The sequence below is a fragment of the Gobio gobio genome (genome assembly GCF_949357685.1).
Source record: "Gobio gobio genome assembly, chromosome: 9".
Taxonomy (NCBI): Eukaryota; Metazoa; Chordata; class Actinopteri; order Cypriniformes; family Gobionidae; genus Gobio; species Gobio gobio.
In genome coordinates, this window is record NC_137115.1 from 34,876,307 (window position 1) to 34,895,156 (window position 18,850).

An 18,850-nucleotide genomic window follows, 5' to 3' on the forward strand; every position below is an offset into this window, starting at 1 on the left:
GACCTGGGTGTTATATTAGACCGCAACTTGTCTTTCGAAAGTCATATTTCATATGTTACAAGAACGGCATTTTTCCACCTTAGAAACATTGCCAAGCTACGTAACATGCTATCTATTTCTGATGCAGAAAAGTTAGTTCATGCATTCATGACCTCGAGACTAGATTACTGTAATGCTTTATTAGCTGGTTGTCCTGCATCATCGATAAACAAACTACAGTTAGTCCAAAACGCAGCTGCTAGAGTTCTTACTAGGTCAAGAAAATATGATCATATAACACCAATTTTATCATCCCTACACTGGTTACCTATTAAGTTCCGTATCAATTACAAAGTATTGCTACTGACCTATAAAGCCCTAAATGGGTTAGCTCCAGTGTATTTAACTGATCTTTTATCGCCCTACAATCCATCGCGCTCTTTAAGATCACTAAACTCGAGGCTTCTGGTCATTCCTAGGATATCTAAGTCCACTAAAGGAGGGAGGGCATTTTCACATTTAGCTCCTAAACTCTGGAATAGTCTTCCGGATATTGTTCGAGGTTCAGACTCGCTGTCCCAGTTTAAAACTAGATTAAAGACGCATCTCTTTAGCCAAGCATTCACATTATAAATAAGTTTTATACTACAGTTAAATCGCACCAACAGCATTAATATTCTGAACAGCAGCTATGCTAATTATTTCCCATCTGCTTTTCTGTTGTTATCTCGGGACACTAGTCCCGAGGTAACTAGTTTGTCAGCTCCAGTTTGTATCCAGCCTCTGATGGAGACTTCAGATGCCCCTGTGATGAGACGACTCGACGCCTGTGAAGAGACGATTCAACGCCAGCGTTGTTATGGCCTAAAATAATACATGATTGATTAACTTATCCTAACATTTTTTTTTTTTTTTTACATTCTCTTTTCTAACATTTTTCAATGTACATTTATGAAATGCACTTTCTGTGAAGCTGCTTTGAAACAATGTGTATTGTGAAAAGCGCTATACAAATAAATTTGAATTGAATTGAATTGAATTGAATAATGGCAGCTGGTTTACTACTATTTGTGTAAATTGCAACAACATGACACAAAATTAGAAAACTGTTATGTCTTGTTACATAACTGATTCTGTCTGTTACTTAGGGTTTAAAAGATATTTCATTCAGTAAATGTTTTCTGACACTATCGGATAAGAACAAAACTTAAACTAAATTGAGCTGGATGATGACACTACAGCCTTCTGTAGAGTTGCTTTATAGCTGAATCAAATGTGTTTCATAATTTATACCTTTTGCAGTACTGACACTATTGAACTGATTTCAATCACTGAACTGACTCAAGCTGAATAATGACACATTTGTCTTCTGCTGCTTATTGCGGAACTGAACTAGTTTCATAATTGATGAAATTTACAGTTATTGGACTAAACTGAACCAACACTCATTCTTCAGATGAATAATGACACTATTGTCTTTTTAGAGCTGCTTTACAGCTGAACTGAATTCTGTTAGCATCATTGATTCTGTTATTTTCCTGTTTTGAAGCAATCTGTATAGTATAAAGCAATATATATATATATATATATCAGTAAAGGTGACTTGACTTGCGAGTATGTATATGTTCTGACCTGAGGACAGTAGGCTCCCGCTGCTGCCGCTGATGATTTTGCCTTTGCTGCCCATGTTGGCCAGTTTGGAGGTCTTGAGGGTTCCTGTTTCTGTCAGGTCTATGGCTATCTCGTTCAGACTGCGCGCTGCGTGGATCTTACTCTGAGAGACAGAGACAGAGAGAGTGAATGTGCTTGCCAGCTGTGACGAGTGTGTCAGAATTTTCCAGGAGACGAACATTCCGCAGCTTTTAAAAGTGTAACAGAATCCTTGAGCAAGATCAGAGACATATATTTATGTGTGTGAGAAAGAGGGAAAGTTCATGTCGCCCTGACGATTGCAGAGAGATGGTAGTCTAGACGGTGAGATGGTTAGAGGTAGACCACAGAAACACACATAAAGGTTGTTGCAGTAAGAAAGAGGTTAATAAGCAAACAGACACACGTTTGGAGACAGACCTGAAAAACATAAACACACTCACTTTGCTCTGTTTGCGGTCCAGGTAGAACTGGTGTTGGCTGATGGCCATGGCCCAGATGGATTTGATGAGGGTGGGACAGGCGTACCAGGTGTGCACGGCGATGCCACTGTGGCCAAATGTCCTCCGCGTTACCGACGCCCTGCAGTTGGAGCAAACACAAACCGACTTTATATTCACTGAATTTTATGACATTGTCAGTGCAAAAACGGATGTAAAATGTTTATTATTATCATCCAAACAGCATCTTTGTGTTTGTCATCACAATAAGTACACTGTCATAAAAGGTTACTACCTCTAAATTAACTACCGATTAACTACATTCAAAGCCACAGTAAAAATAGGCAAAAAACACAGTTGAGCATCTTATGTTGCTTGGTTAGTTAAGCTAATGCTAAGACAAAGCTGTTTGATCTAAAATGTATTTGAAACAATAGTGTTTTCAAATTTTTACTCCTTTAAAGCATCATTACTCCAGTCTTCAGTGTCACATGATCCTTCAGAAATCCTCCTAATATGCTGATTTTCTGCTAAAGAAACATTTATTATATTATCAATGTTAAAAACAGTTGTGCTGCTCAATATTTTTGTGGAAACTGTGATGCCTTTTTTCAGTGTTTTTTTTAGTTCGGAATAAAAGTTTTATATTAATTTATTTTTTTAAGAAAACAACAAAAACTTTTGACTGATAATGTATATTTAGATACTAAATTATATCCATTTAAATTATATTGTCTGCCATATTATTAGCCACCTGTATAATATATATTTATGTGGGAGATATGAAATGTGAACTGGTGTTAGCACATAGTACTCCTGACAGTCCTGCAATGTATCGGCTTAACATACCACACACAGTGCAACCCACATTACACACACACCATTTACACTGCGGTCAAACCCAGCGCACGTGTGTGTCCTGTGATGGGCTTTATAAAAACCTCCAGGCCTCTCCACAAGAACAAAGATAAACAGCAGACCCTCGTGTTCCTGACTCTTATCAAAACGATATTAGTGTATGTGTGTTGCAATGACTCTAACTGAATGACAGTAAATCTAACAAGAAGTATAATACATTATAGTCCCTCATGCTGCAAAATAAACAGATTGTTTCATCTTTGTAAACTGTTTTGCTCTCTTTCATGTCTTATTTCCCCAGCCTCCAGCATTTCTGTGAACTCCCTCCGTGTTCTCCTTGATTCTGGGCTGTCGTGGTGGTTGTTTGAACAGTGTGAATGAGGCGGTTTATCTGTCAGCATCTGAGGCAGCGTGTGCTGCTGCTTTTGGCAGTGTCTGCTCTCCTAAAAGACTAACCAGCCCTCAGCACGCACTGATGATGTCATGAGGGCCTGATTAAACCCTAAACACATCTTAATAACGATGAAGAGAGTCAGGAAAAACTGAAAGTAGAGAATCAGAATAAACTCAAACCGCATTTTAATCTCTACCGATGGAGAGTCAGACAGAAAGAGTAGGGTATGTTTTTGTTCAGTTATTCCGGTTGTATTTCTACACTCTTCTCCACAGGACACAGGAAGTAAGAGATTTCAATCCAATAACAAATAGCTTAGCTCAGTGAACGCTTGTGGATGGAAGCCAACCAGATGTAACTATGAACATTTACCTCACAATGTTTCTGTTCAGGAAAAGGACAGAAAAATTGGGTTTCCTGTCAAAGTCTGACATATTTTAGAATAAGCAAAACAAAACTTGACATGTAAATGTTTTCCTCCATACAAACCAGACTAAAAACAGCTTCATAATCAACCCTATTTTTCTCTTGATGCTGTAGAATATCCAATGTTTAAAGCTCAGTACATCATATCACTTTATTTCTAATTATTCCCACACTGGAATTGAAAAGAATCAAAGGACAAAAACATAGAAACGGGACCCACAAACCGCTGAGATCTTTCAAACATTTTATGACATCTAAACAAACTTGTCTTTAAAATTCTTGCTGGGTTGGAGTGAAAGTGGTCCCCACAGCATGTCCTGTCAGTGTGATAGACATTGTTTGTAAGCCTATAGTCCATGACCTGAGTGTGTGAGCAAGCACGTGTAGGCTGTAATGTAGATTTACCTTCTCGGGTCATGAACTTCCACTGAGAACTTCTTCTCCCTGAAGTACAGATTCTCCAATTGTCTCCATTGGAACACCTGCGGAGATGAGAGAACGCTTTTACAACATTCCCAAAACCTTAATCAAACATTCCACAGATGCCGCTCCAGCGTCTTCAGACTTTAAGCTCCTTCCAGATCAGAAAACTACAGGAACAGGCAGTAAAAAAGAATCCAGAATGTAAGTCCTAGTCCAAGCCAAGATATTTTACTTTTCCATTCACCTTTGTGCTTATGGTGAAAGTGTGTGTGTAAAATTCCCCTTAAACACTGGGGAACAATGAGCCCTCCTCTGTAGATGTGTAAAATGAGAGAGACTGTTTGGCTCAAGAGGGATGGAGAGAGCAAGAGTGGGAGGAGTCAAACCCCTTCCAAGCCTCTCCTCCCTCTGGGACACACACTTCCTGTGTGGGCGGAGTTTATAGAGAGTTCAGAGTGATGTGTTGAGAGTGTGTGCTGTAGTAACCCCTGAAAATGCAGCGCTACAGCTTTGTTAAACTCCTCCACCTCTTTTCCCCTCATTCACTCAAGAAACCAGGTTCTGGTTCTCATTACACACCATCATGCACACACACGGCTGTCTGCGGTGCACACTGCACTCCTGTAGCCATCAGCTGCACAGACTCAAAGAAAACGCAAAAGAAAAAGAGTGGTAGCGAAAGTGGTATGAATATGCGCTCATTGAAACTATTGCTTTCATTTAATAACAGGAGAGAGCCCTATACACTCTTTCCAAGGTATATAAAAGATTTAAACTATCAATTATGTCCATAATTACTGTTTATATCATTAAAAGAAGGATTCCTTTGCAAAGACTTTGATATAAGAAAAAAAGTAGATAAATAAAGGAAAAGAGAAACGAAGAAAGGATGGAAGTGAGTGGAGAGGGAAAGGGAGGGGGGTTGGCTTGAATAGCTCAAGAATTTTTAGAGCCTGGGAAAACAATGGACAGATGAAGGAAGAGGGGAGGGAAGGAACATAGTTAGTTACACACACACACACACACATAAAAAACTATTTCCACATCTATAACTAGGATTGGGAATTAAGAACTGGTTCTTATTCAAAACCAAATGATTTTCACAATGGTCGGTTCCGTTAATGGTTCTTTAATGTCTGCATTGTTCCATCGATGCGGATAAAATAGAACATTAAAATAGTTTCCCTGCATCTCTACTTAATCTATGCATTTTTGATGAGATTAGATTACAATATGAAATCGATTGTAGGGGTAGGTGATATGACCAAAAAATATAATAGTAATTTTATTTCACGATCACGATGTATATCATGATATAGTTATTTTTGCTTCATATAACGGTTTTATAATATCACGATTTTGATACCTTTGAAATGTCATCATTCAAAAAATAATACTAGCCTAACTAAGTATGAGAAAATGAAAGACAAGTAAACGGTCAGTGATAAAATAAGAACAAAGAAACTAATTACAAGCAATAGGACAACAGAACAAAGAAAAGAAAAAACATGAAAAACTTCAAACACTAGAAATCTGAAATACAACATAAATTGTATAAAGTAAACAAAACGCTGTCTTGACTGTAAATTACTAAAGTTACAAAAGGTATTCAGACAAGAGCAGTGAGAGATTTTCTCTCTTTTGTTGTTTGAATAACATTAATGACAGAGATGACAGCAGGTATATTAGGCTGATGTCACTTTAAGACTGAATGCACGGATCCAATATATTGTTACACATGCGTTTTCTTTCTCAAGTTTTTTTATGTTCACTTAAGACATAACTGACTGTGTTTATGGGGCTATTTGCAAAGACGCCCCTTTGACACGTTTACTTAACCATTTAAGCACAATTAGGCGGCAAAAATAACTCAGTTCAGTACTCACACGCTCTATGAGCAGCGGCTTCATGTGCGCGCGTCTCTCAGATAGCGCTCAGAAACAGTCTCAGACAGAACTTCAAAGGTTTAAAATCATTTGTTTCTAAAGAGCAATGCTTAAAAAACGCATGCAAACAATAAGCTTCCATGGATGTAGCACAACATCACGCGATCTCTACAAATGGACAAATTTCTACCAGTTAATTGTGTCTACCAGTATATCGCCAACCCCTAATCGATTTAAAACAATAAAATGAGCGTTAAAGGCTAGTTATTGCAAAATAATATAAAAAGAATCACAAGAATACAGATCTGTGAACAACAATTTGTGAACAAATGACTTTTGAGGGACTTCTTGTAAAGAGTCTCAAACTTGTTATTGGTTTGAATTGGTGTAATGGGAGGGGCAACCTTCCGCAGTTTCTCTTGAAGCCAATATGGAAGTGCCATATTCTACAATTCATCGACTGGCCGCTAGGGACAGGCTCCAGAAGGGAGCAGAATCTCATTGAGCCCCATGTTAAAATGGCCAACTTTACAGCAGATTAAAACATGTTTACAGCCTGGTACAAATTGTGGTTTTGGTCTATACGGCTAATTTTGCCCTTCATGACAACTGTGAGGAGGGTGAATTTTTTTATAACTCATTCGTTTACATTATATAAAGTATTTAAGTTCTGCATAATTAAGGGCGTGGCCACTTCGAGTGACAGGTGGATGGCCATTTATCTGCTGTCTGTTAGTCATCGCGTCACTTCAGCTCCGCCCACGTCCCACCTTTTTGCCCATTTTCTGTTATCCGGGAGTGACGCGCGATGGCGCGCTGCCAAGATGGCAACGGCCATCTCGTCCATACTTTGCGCTTCAGAACGGCTCATCAGAATCCTTTGGGTGACGTCACGGACACTACGTCCATATTTTTTTACAGTCTATGGTAATGACACATTGGTGTTATAATCGTTAACTAAAACTTAAAATATATTTAAAAAATATACGTTTAAATTAAATAAAATAAAAATAGTAGATGTAAAACTTAAAAATTAGAAATGTTGCCTTGACAACTAACTGAAATAAATAAGTTATAAATAAATAAGGCAAGGCATCATATTTTTTTACATTTTACACAAAAACAAAACTATTACAAATGAAAAAACAAAGCTGTAAAAAAAAAAAAAATGTGTTACATAAAATTGTAAAACTAACTAAAATGAAAACTGAAAATACAAAATTCGAAATATTAATAAATACTATAAAAGTATGTAAATAATACTAAACTAGTACTGATACACAAGTTGTATGGTCATTTAATAATATAAATGCACATTAAAATATATTACCAAAGATAGTATTTTTTTGTTTAGTGTATCAATCCTCAAAAGAAAAAAACAATTACTTTTAAATATAATAAACAATTAATTCACACATTATAAAGCACATTATAAAGCACAACGTGCTGAACTATTAAAATAACTAATTAAGATAAAAAAACCGAGGAACATTTTCAGGAAACGCATGAAATAGCTCGGTGGAATTGGAACCAGAATAGTCAAATTCCTTACAATTTCCATGCCAATATATCACAAAGACAGAGAGATAATGACGGTGTTAAAGTGAATGTTTCGTGGTGTTTATGAGATGCTTTGATGGTCTCATGGGACTAAGAACAAACTTGACCCTCAACACTTTCAAAACAACTTTCATTATGGAGATACTAATCTCTTTCTCTCTCCTTAAGCGAGAGAGAGGGAGAGGAAAAAAAGAGTGAGCGAGGCTACAATGTTCCATGACATCTAAACACTCTGTAGCTCTCTGCAGTTATAAGAGCCAATGAGGCATGGAGCATTAACCACACCAGAGTATTTTGGGCACAGTGAGGTGGAACTGGGGACTTTAGCTATTGTTCTGGAATGAGACAATCTCAACTGTAAGTGTGCGTGATTTTGAAGCATGCAGTCACGAGAGGCTGTAAAAGAAAAAAGGCATTTCAAAGGGCCCCATGTGCCCAGTGATGCTCTTATGTGTTGAATCCTGGTTAGTTCCAGCACATATTTCACTGACAGCCGAACCGTGTTCTAGACCTCGTGTTGTTTGGTTATTTAGATCTCTGGAAACAGGGTTAAACCTTGTCCTGGACTTCAAAGGATTTAAAATGAAGGCTCACAGCCATGGTGATGGGGTCCAGAGATTGGCCATGCCTCTATCTGAAAACCCCACGTCTGTTCTGAAAACACAGATGTAGTTGATTCCAATAAAGTCATGCAGCTAAACTAAAAACTTATAAACAAAAGCATGCAAACACAACTCACACACAAATGTTTAGTGAAATAGTCTATTCTCAATTAGATGGTACCATTTTCATTACTACATTTATATTTAAAGCTGCAGTCCATAACTTTTTGCGCTCTAGTGGTTAATAAACAGAACTTCAAGCGTCTTGCGGAGGAACATTGCAGCCGGAGCTACTTCTCTCTGTTTATGTCTATGGCGAGTCACGCAGAGACTGTGCTCCTCTGCAGCGGTTCCTACCAGTCTGGTCTGAAATAGTCCCAATATAAACACTTATTATAAGTGTACCATAATGATTCAGGGTACATTTACATTTACATTTATGCATTTGGCAGACGCTTTTATCCAAAGCGACTTACATTGCATTCAAGGTACAAATTTTACATTTTGTCAATTCTTGCTTTCCCTGGGAATCGAACCCATGACCTTGGCGTTGCTAGCGCCATGCTCTACTGTTTGAGCTATAGGAAAGGGTAAGACAAAAACACGGTTTGGAAAATGGATTCATGTTGTACATTCCTATTATATGATTTTTGTAAATATTGAACACAAAAAAAGTTACGGACAGCAGCTTTAATGAACAAAACAGATTTACACTATATTACAAATTTTGGGGTAAGAGACTTAAAAAAAGAAATAAATCAATACTTTTATTTAGAAATGACAAATTAAATTTAATAAAAGTGACAGTGAAGACATTTGTGAGCCTGGACCACAAAACCAGTCAAGTCGCACGGGTATATTTGTTGCAATAGCCAACAATACATTGTATGGCTCAAAATTACAGATTTTTCTTTTATCGCCAAAAATCATTAGCTATTAAGTAAAGTATTTTGTAAATTTCCTACCGTAAATACACTCACCTAAAGGATTATTAGGAACACCATACTAATACTGTGTTTGACCCCCTTTCGCCTTCAGAACGGCCTTAATTCTACGTGGCATTGATTCAATAAGGTGCTGAAAGCATTCTTTAGAAATGTTGGCCCATATTGATAGGATAGCATCTTGCAGTTGTTGGAGATTTGTGGGATGCACATCCAGGGCACAAAGCTCCCGTTCCACCACATCCCAAAGATGCTCTATTGGGTTGAGATCTGGTGACTGTGGGGGCCATTTTAGTACAGTGAACTCATTGTCATGTTCAAGAAACCAATTTGAAATGATTCGAGCTTTGTGACATGGTCATTATCCTGCTGGAAGTAGCCATCAGAGGATGGGTACATGGTGGTCATTAAGGGATGGACATGGTCAGAAACAATGCTCAGGTAGGCCGTGGCATTTAAACGATGCCCAATTGGCACTAAGGGGCCTAAAGTGTGCCAAGAAAACATCCCCCACACCATTACACCACCACTACCAGCCTGCACAGTGGTAACAAGGCATGATGGATCCATGTTCTCATTCTGTTTACGCCAAATTCTGACTCTACCATCTGAATGTCTTAACAGAAATCGAGACTCATCAGACCAGGCAACATTTTTCCAGTCTTCAACTGTCCAATTTTGGTGAGCTTGTGCAAATTGTAGCCTCTTTTTCCTATTTGTAGTGGAGATGAGTGGTACCCGGTGGGGTCTTCTGCTGTTGTAGCCCATCCGCCTCAAGGTTGTGCGTGTTGTGGCTTCACAAATGCTTTGCTGCATACCTCGGTTGTAACGCGTGGTTATTTCAGTCAAAGTTGCTCTTCTATCAGCTTGAATCAGTCGGCCCATTCTCCTCTGACCTCTAGCATCAACAAGGCATTTTCGCCCACAGGACTGCCGCATACTGGATGTTTTTCCCTTTTCACACCATTCTTTGTAAACCCTAGAAATGGTTGTGCGCGAAAATCCCAGAAACTGAGCAGATTGTGAAATACTCAGACCGGCCCGTCTGGCACCAACAACCATGCCACGCTCAAAATTGCTTAAATCACCTTTCTTTCCCATTCTGACATTCAGTTTGGAGTTCAGGAGATTGTCTTGACCAGGACCACACCCCTAAATGCATTGAAGCAACTGCCATGTGATTGGTTGATTAGATAATTGCATTAATGAGAAATTGAACAGGTGTTCCTAATAATCCTTTAGGTGAGTGTATATCAAACATGTATTATTAGTAATATGGGTTGCTAAGGACTTCATTTGAATAACTTTAAAGGCGATTTTCTCAATATTTCGATTTTTTTACACCCTCAGATTCCAGATTTTCAAACAGTTGTATCTCGGCCATGTTGTCGGCCAATGTTGTCCTATCCTAACAAACCATACATCAATGGAAAGCTTATTTATTCAGCTTTTAGAAGAAATACCCTTATGACTGGTTTTGTGGTCCGGAGTCACATTTATGTTACAAAAAAAAAAAATTCCAATAACTGCTGTTCTTTTAGACCATAAAGACATTTAGCAGCACAACTGGTTTTCAGCATTGATGATAATAATAAGAAATGTTTCTTATTAGAATATTAGGATCATTTCTGAAGGATCATGTAACATGATGATGCTGAAAATTCAGCTTTGCCATCACAGGAATACATTACATTTTAAAATATATTAAAACAGAAACCAGATATTTTAATTAATAGAATAATAGTTATAATATTTCACAACATTACTGTATTTTTGATCAAATAAATGCAACCTTGGTGAGCATAAGAGACTTTCTTTCAAAAACATAAAAAAATCTTACCGACCCCCAAACTTTTGAACACTAGTGTTTATTCAACCTTTCCCACCATTTTGCATTTTTCCCCATCATTGCAATGCATTCTAGGATTGCCGCATCTGTCAATAATACATGCAATGCTACCTTAGATTTTGGCAAAAATGAACATAATTTTGTCTACTATTTTCATTGAGACCATGATGCCTTATAATCTTGCCTATATAAGCAACATATGTTTAAGAACAGCTAACCGCTTAAGCTGGCCAAAACCTGCTTATACAGAATGTTCCAATATAAGGGAGTTTAGTAAATGTCATAGGTGTGTGTCATCACTATGACTCACATTCACTGCTGTTACTTTCAATATAACGCACAACGCCCACCCTGCAGTCTGTCTGTACATAGAATAATACAATAAACCCCCACCCCTCTCTCTCACAAAGACACACATACAGAGTACAGGAAGAATGTGTATGTGTGTGCCATGGTATTTACTTAGCCGGAGCTATAATGAGCGCTTATGAGAAAAGACAGGGCATTGGAGAGGTCAAAGGTCACCAGCAGCAGACAGGATGAAAACAATAACCGGTGACTCAAGGGTTGCAGTGTCATGATTCATAGCTATAGCATCACATCTGGCTAGAGGGGCAACTATACTCTTTTCATATTTGCTCTGCTGTTCATATGTTTTATAAGGCACAAATCTTTTAGTAACTGGAGCTAATGAGCTGATCCAAACGAATCAGAAACAGCTACACACATGCCAGTTTTTGGGGAGTGGTCCCGGATTCGTCAGAAGCACTAATGTTTCCAGCATGTTTTGTGTTGTCAGGGCGACAGTAATCCTGCGGGTGTCTGCTGCTGGGTTTCCTGTTGCGGGTTTTGGAGTCAGGGAGGCTGCTGGAGGGGGTTTAGGTAGAGGACAATAGCTCTAGAGAATCACACGCACCACAATTCATGATAAAACCACAAATATAGCCGTCGCACCTCTGTAAAACTTTACACACACACTTTGGCACAGTTGCTCTCATTAGGAGAGGGTTTAAATTAGTTTGAAAATCATTAAATAAACCCAACCACTAACTCACCAAGTCTGCAACTTTCAGTGTGTGGCATTTTTAACTGTATATCCCACAGTTGCACACACACTGCCCACAGATGGAGAACAGCCACTAACCATTAGTGCATGTGAGCTTATCATCAAAACAAAAATGTGCATGTGTGATGGAGACAAACTGCAATGAGAACATCAGTGGCAATGACCCATTTGAAACGCAGATCAGATCAATACAAAGTTGCATTTTCTGCAGGACTGGACGTCTGATTGTCCACTGAGATGAAAGGAATGGTTTATACAAAACTAAACATTTTGTCATTATTTACTCACCCTAGTGTCATTATAAACCTGCAGCACTTTCGTTCTTCAGTGGAATATATAAGAAGATATTTTGAAAAGATTTGTCCAAACAATGAAAGTCAATGGGTTCCAATGTTGTTTTGACTTGCACTGTATGCACAAAAAATATAGTATTTTGCATTTTGCAGTAGAAAAAAAAGTCTTACAGGTTTGGGACAACATGAGGGTGAGAAAATGGTGACTTTCATTTTTGGTTGAACTATCCTTTTAAACTGTCATCCAGGTTTAGGTGGATTTGTCAGTGGAACTATAATTTTGTTTAGTTTGCATCTGTGGCATTTTTGCAGGCGCGTCTGTTCTTCTTGCTGGTTTCTCTTCCCTCCATTCTGAGCTGACCTCTGCTGCGTCGTTTCATTTTAACTCTCGTTTTCTGTAACAGATCCTTCTCTGTAAATAGGCCTGAGTTTGGATTTTCGCTTGGCTGGACTTTCTGCTTTGAACGCTATTTTTAGCTTGCGGTTTGCGGAAAGGTTTCTCTGTTCCTCACCACAGGCTGAAGTTTTTGCCTGTCCTTTGGAGAGAATTTAAACACGGGTGTGTGCTGTGAGAATGGAAAACCAAAGCCAGCGGGATGCACACCTGAAGTAAAGTCCTTCTGGCAGCAGGCGATTCTTTTGATTGAGACAGATTTGTAGCATTTCAGCTACTGGGTGTCACTGATTGTCTGTCTGGAAGTTTGAGAATCTCTGTCTAAAGTTACAAAAAAAATGCTATATGGGGTCAGACTGCCAGAGGTCATGACCTCTCTGAGGTCACCACACCCGAGTGTCAGACGGTGGCTGACGTCGTGAGGTTAAGCAAAGGTGACTAGGTGATGAACACATATTCACAAACAAACTCTTGAGGAAGCTCACACTAAGTTTCAAAACACAGCGACAAGGAAACTGCTTACATCCACTGGATTTTCTGCAAAGCTAAGAATTTTAAAGAAGAAGTCTGAATTTTTTTCTCTCCCTCATGAAGAAACAAAGAGCTTCATAACAGCTCATAAGAAATGACTGGTGGTTGACACATTTTGTTCATTTTATTGCCTAACAAGTGACAATCGCAAGTCTGATTGTGTTTAAAAGTAATGGGACACCTCTCCTCAACAAGTTCCGGTATTGTTCAGGTCTGTAGCACAAATGCTGCAGGACAAATTATGCAAAGCCAAGTGCTACTAATTAACATCAGGGAAGAAAAAAACATTACAAGATAATGGAGATGAAGAGATGTGAAGAGAGGACAAACAAAAGTCAAACTGTTGTAAGTCCACAGAGGAAAGGCAGTCTTACCTTTCTTGGTTTGACTTTGTCCTGGTAGTCATATTGAAAAATGCCTTTATAACTCAAACCCAGCCACCATGGGATACCTTGCTTATCCTGAGAGAGAGCAAGAGAGAGGAAAAAGAGAGCATTAATACACACATGGCGATAAGATGAGAAGTGTCAGCACATGACTGATGACAACATGATTATCTTAAACACACTGAGTTTTAAGCATCCTTTAACACTTAAGTAAAGTGCCGATACTGCAGGTCGTGAGAACATACATGTGTGTATGTGTGTGTGTGTGTGTGTGTGGACTGACGGCTGTGCTTATAAATTTCCCCTCCGAGCAGACTGACCCACCTTAACAGCATAATAATGCACTCCATATGTGGGCAATGACTCCACTACACTCATATAACTGTGAGAGAGAAGAAAGAAGAAATCATTGACAGTATGTTATGTATGTTCCATATGCAAACAATTTACATTAGCAGCAAACACGCGGGAGTGGATCTCGGAAGTAGAGAAAGGATTTGAATACTTCAGGCACACTTAAAATGCATGAATGGCATTGCATTAGATATTGAATCAAAAGAACACAAAACAAGCACAGTTTCCAAGCAACACATTTCACTGAAAGAGGTTTTACTTTAAAACAAGTATAAAAGAATAGAAAGTATAGTTAAGATGATGGGTAAAAATTTTTTTGGCTTGCTTTCTTCTATGGAACACAAAAACAACAATAATGAAAGTCAATGGATTTCAAAACATCAAATCTCATTCTTACACACCCTGTTACCAAACATGCTGGTATCTGAGTCATTGACTTTCATAATATGTTCTTTTGTGTTCCACAGAAGTAAGAAAGTCATTTTTGGAATTAAATGTGGGGACAAAACACTTTTGGGTGAACTATCCCTTTAAGATGAAAAGCATTTGGAACCTTTCTGGTCATCAAATAGGGCTGCACGAGATGTCGTTTTAGCATTGATATCGCGATGTGCGCATCCGCACATACTTGACATCCATCCGCTATAGTCACATCGCAGGATGTGCTATGTCAAGTATAGAGATCGTAGTTGATCTGTGATCTGTTCAGGCCAGCTGCACCCCGGTTCAGAATGCATGTGATTCCTGGATTAATTGCAAAGTTTAACCATTCTAGAGTGAATGTTTATAATTTGCATGTGTTTTTAAGTCGAGTCAGGCATCAAGCAAGCAAGAGGATTGTAAATCGCGCACTGTTTTCTGTGCGCATACACAGAGCCGCTCACAAAGCACGTGAACTCTGAATTCGCCCTTCGCCGCGAGTTTGATTGACAGGCGATCTGACCAATCACAACACCGAATCCGCAGTTTTGTCTAACAAAGCAGTCAGGAGAGTTAGTAGATTAACGTCGGGGAAAAACGGTGTGTACTGTCTTTCCTTGGTTGAAACAACATTTCTTCTGGTGTTTATTCATGTTTATTTGATGCTATCAATTAACTAGAAGGAAGAGATCAGTTCACGAGCAGCTTTAACGGAGGCTCTACAGCGATTTGTCAAGACACATTAAAGAGCCACAAAACAGTATTTATTGTTTAAATTTCTTTTTTTAAAAATGACCAAATTTGGATGTTGAGACTTTGTGTCCTCTTTGCTCCACGATGTATTTTTCCCTGCGTGAGAACATGATGTGTGGTGTGAGAGCGTCATGGCTTGTCGGACATAGCAACAGTCAGTAACTAAAGGGGGCGGGTCTTTGTGAACTGTCTTTTGAGCTTAAACGGACACGTGCATGCAAAATGAAGTCAAAATGCCCTTCTCGGTGAGTATTCTCGTAACCCCAATTATTCGTAATATATATTGCAGAAAAACTAAATATCACAATGTAAGTTTTTTTCAATATCGTGCAGCCCTATCGTCAAACTTGGGACATTTTGGACATGACAACATTCTTTCTTGCTGTCTTACTTGACGATAGCCTGGCCTCTGGACTGTCCGCTTAGCTTCTTATAGTGCTCAATGACCCGGTCCTCACTGCAACACAACACACATACACACACACACATTAGAAGCAACAGATGACAATGATGTTCATTAGAATGTGGCTGTCAGCCTATTTTAATTCCACAGGAACACGAAACGGACAAGAGTGAAAGCTTACAGATGTACAGAGACACAGCCAATGAAACAAAACACCATGAAGGAGATAAGTTCATTCTTAGAACAGGAAGTACACCGGCCTGCTCAATATGAATGTGTGAGTGAGTGAGTGTGTGCGTCTCGGGCAGCATCTGTGAAACACTTCATTCGCATCAAATAGAATTTGAGGTCAATTATGTTAGCGAATTATTCAAGGGAATCCTTTCCCAGGGTGCTCTGAGAACACAGAGCAGAAACATCTTGTTAATACCTCTTCATTATCAGCTGACAGCTGTGTGTGTCTCTCACCAATATGCGAGTGAAGGGTGCTCCTTCAGTGCTTGTGTAGGCAGTGCTGGCAGTTTCTTCAGATCAGCCCTAGTAGCATCATTACTGTAAAAATAACACAAAATGCTCAGAAATAGAACCACCTAACAGGGCAAAGAATCAGCCAATCAGAATCACAGAACAGAAAGAAGGCGTCGTTAAATGGCGAAGAGAAAGAAGAATTAAAGACACAGGAAATAAATAATAAGGTCCCACTTTATATTATGGGGCCTCAACTACTACGTACAATAAGTACAATGTACAATGTACTTATTGTGTTCATATTGTATCGCAAAACACTTTTGAGGTGGGATACGGGTAAATTTAATGACAGGTGTGGTGGTATGGGTAGGTTTAATTAATAATTAATAATTAGTTACATTTATATAGTGCTTTTCTGTGTACTCAAAGCACTTTGCATGGAAGGTGGGGAATCTCCTCAACCACCACCAATCTACAGCATCCACCTGGATGATGCAACGTCAGCCATATTGCACCAGAACGCCCACTACACACCAGTTGATTGATGGAGAGGAGACCAATCTGTATATGGGGATTATTAGGAGGCCATGATGGACAGAGGCCAATGGGCAAATTGGGCCAGGATGCCGGGGTTACACCCCTACTCTTTTTCCAAAGGAAATCCTAGGATTTTTAATGACCACAGAGAGACCACAGAGAGACCTCGGTTTAGCGTCTCATCCGAAGGATGGTGCTTGTTACAGTACAGAGTCCCCATCACTATACTGGGGTGTTAGGACCCACACAGACCACAGGGTGAGCACTCCTTGCTGGCCTCACTAACTCCTCGACCAGCAGCTACCTAGTTTTCCCAGGAGGTCTCCCATCCAGGTACTGACCAGGCTCAACCCTGCTTAGCTTCAGTGGGAAACCTGTCTTGGGCTACAGGGTGAAATGGCTGCTGGCCAGGTAATGCAGCTGGGTTAGGTGTAAGGGAAGTGTCAACAGTGTAATTATGAATGTAATTACAGAAATGAATTACAGATGTAAATTAATTTTAGTTAGCCTAGAAATCTAGACGCACCCTAGCGGCAGAAAATTTATTTTGCCGCGAGTGTAGTCTAGCAACTCTCGGTAGACCTGAGAGCTGGAAAAACCAAACTCTGGTCAGGCCAATCACAGCGTGTGTAGAGTCGGTGGGCGGGCTTAACATAATGACGTCAAGTCACGGCAGAGTTGTGGAGGTTCTGCGTGCTACTAAACGTAGCTGACGGACAGCGATCTTTTGAATCGGTTTTGGCCGCGACTCTGGAAGACTTGGAGTTAAGCTTTTCTTTGAGAAAAGAACAAAAAACGGCACTGAAGTCATTCTTAAGAAACGAAGATATGTTCGAAGTTTTGCCTACCGGATAGGGCGAAAGTCTATCAACTAACGTTAGCTCGGCTTCAACTTTTTCTTCGCTCTGATTGGTTGTGGCGCTCATGGCGGATGCCGCTATCCAATTGCGCGCAGAGGGAATTTGAAAGACAACCGTTTATCCCGCCCCTCGGATTGAGCCCTGCCAATGGTGAATTTCCAAACCCAACATCTTGATGTGGGTCTGGCTTGTCAGGCTAAATTTTAGTAGTAATTGTGTACATAAATAATAATACTTGTCACATGACTAGTTATAATCTGCATTTCCAACCAATTTATGTAAAAATGTTAATCAGTTGATTTAGATATTAAAATCACATCTGATATCACTTCCAGTTCATTTTTGAAATGGAAGGATGAATTGTATATTATCCCTCACAATGTGCTAAATGTGGCTGAGTTAGTAGACTATCAGGGCATTCCACACATACAAAATGTGCATACTGTGCACACTAATAAGCTGCATACTGCAAAAATTAGAGCAGTATGGTAGTGTGCCACTCCAAACACAGAACGATGGAGAGGTTGAGAGGAAGTGTAATAGGAAATAGAGTCGAAGAAAACTATCAGACACAGTAAAGCTGGAAGGATGCACATGTGACAGATTTCTAGTTGAGATACTGTGTGTAGAAAGTGTTTCAAGAGCGTGTGTGTGTGTAATGGAGAGAGCCAGGGGTTAGTGTGTGTAATTTAACACTGTTTATCCTCTGCATTCCATTTCCTCCCCTCTGTCTCCGTTCCCAGGGTTCACACCCCCATATCTCTCTCATTCTCTCTCTTGAATCGTGTGCATGTGCTTATGTGGGAAGGAGAGTTTGATATATGCCACAAATTGGATCTGGTTTCCCTCTGCAATGACACACTGATAGAAACTTTGATAGTGTGTGCATGTTAAAGGGGTCAATGCAAGGTGATTCATTCATTCAAAAAGCCTCTTACCTTGTGAAGTCTCCTTTAGCTTCCTGTGGGAGAGAAAAATGACATATTTTAGAATCAATAATGAGTCTTGGAAAGATTGTATCCTCTGATACACAAAACGGTGCATGTGTGTCTCAGTGGGGGATGTAGTCACAGCCATCTGGACTGAATCCTCTGAAAGGTCAAACACACATAACATACCTGATACTACACCTGGATCACACATACACATCATACAGGAAAACCGTATTTCTCTAAAATACTTCCCTCGTATGATTAACTTACAGTACAAAGGAAACATCCTGTTTTAGATTTAAAATAAAGCACCCTGTCATGCTGAAATACTGTAGTGACCTGAATATGACTCTATAATGCTTACACACGTGTGTTTGAGACGTACTGAACTTCATAAAAGTTCAGAGCAAGGTTCATGAAGGTGCATAAAATGATAAACAGT

The 18,850-nt window shown here is 39.3% G+C and overlaps 1 protein-coding gene across 7 annotated transcripts in view; it reads right to left on the reverse strand.

Annotated features, from left to right (window-relative positions):
- The window catches only part of frmd4a (FERM domain containing 4A), a 93,236-nt gene that overhangs the window by 16,124 nt on the left and 58,262 nt on the right, over nt 1–18,850 (reverse strand). For 4 of the 7 annotated variants that reach the window (XM_079825361.1, XM_079825360.1, XM_079825358.1 and 1 more), the window contains exons 7-14: nt 18,415–18,437; nt 16,080–16,163; nt 15,600–15,665; nt 14,006–14,063; nt 13,670–13,756; nt 4,153–4,229; nt 2,073–2,211; nt 1,612–1,753 (exon numbers count right to left, since the gene is read on the reverse strand). In XM_079825361.1, coding sequence (XP_079681487.1) covers nt 1,612–1,753; nt 2,073–2,211; nt 4,153–4,229; nt 13,670–13,756; nt 14,006–14,063; nt 15,600–15,665; nt 16,080–16,163; nt 18,415–18,437 — 676 coding nt within the window. Of the gene's footprint in view, nt 1–1,611; nt 1,754–2,072; nt 2,215–4,152; nt 4,230–4,414; nt 4,485–13,669; nt 13,757–14,005; nt 14,064–15,599; nt 15,666–16,079; nt 16,164–18,414; nt 18,438–18,850 lie in introns of those variants that run through there. The other 3 variants (XM_079825359.1, XM_079825362.1, XM_079825364.1) reach the window with 2 other exon arrangements.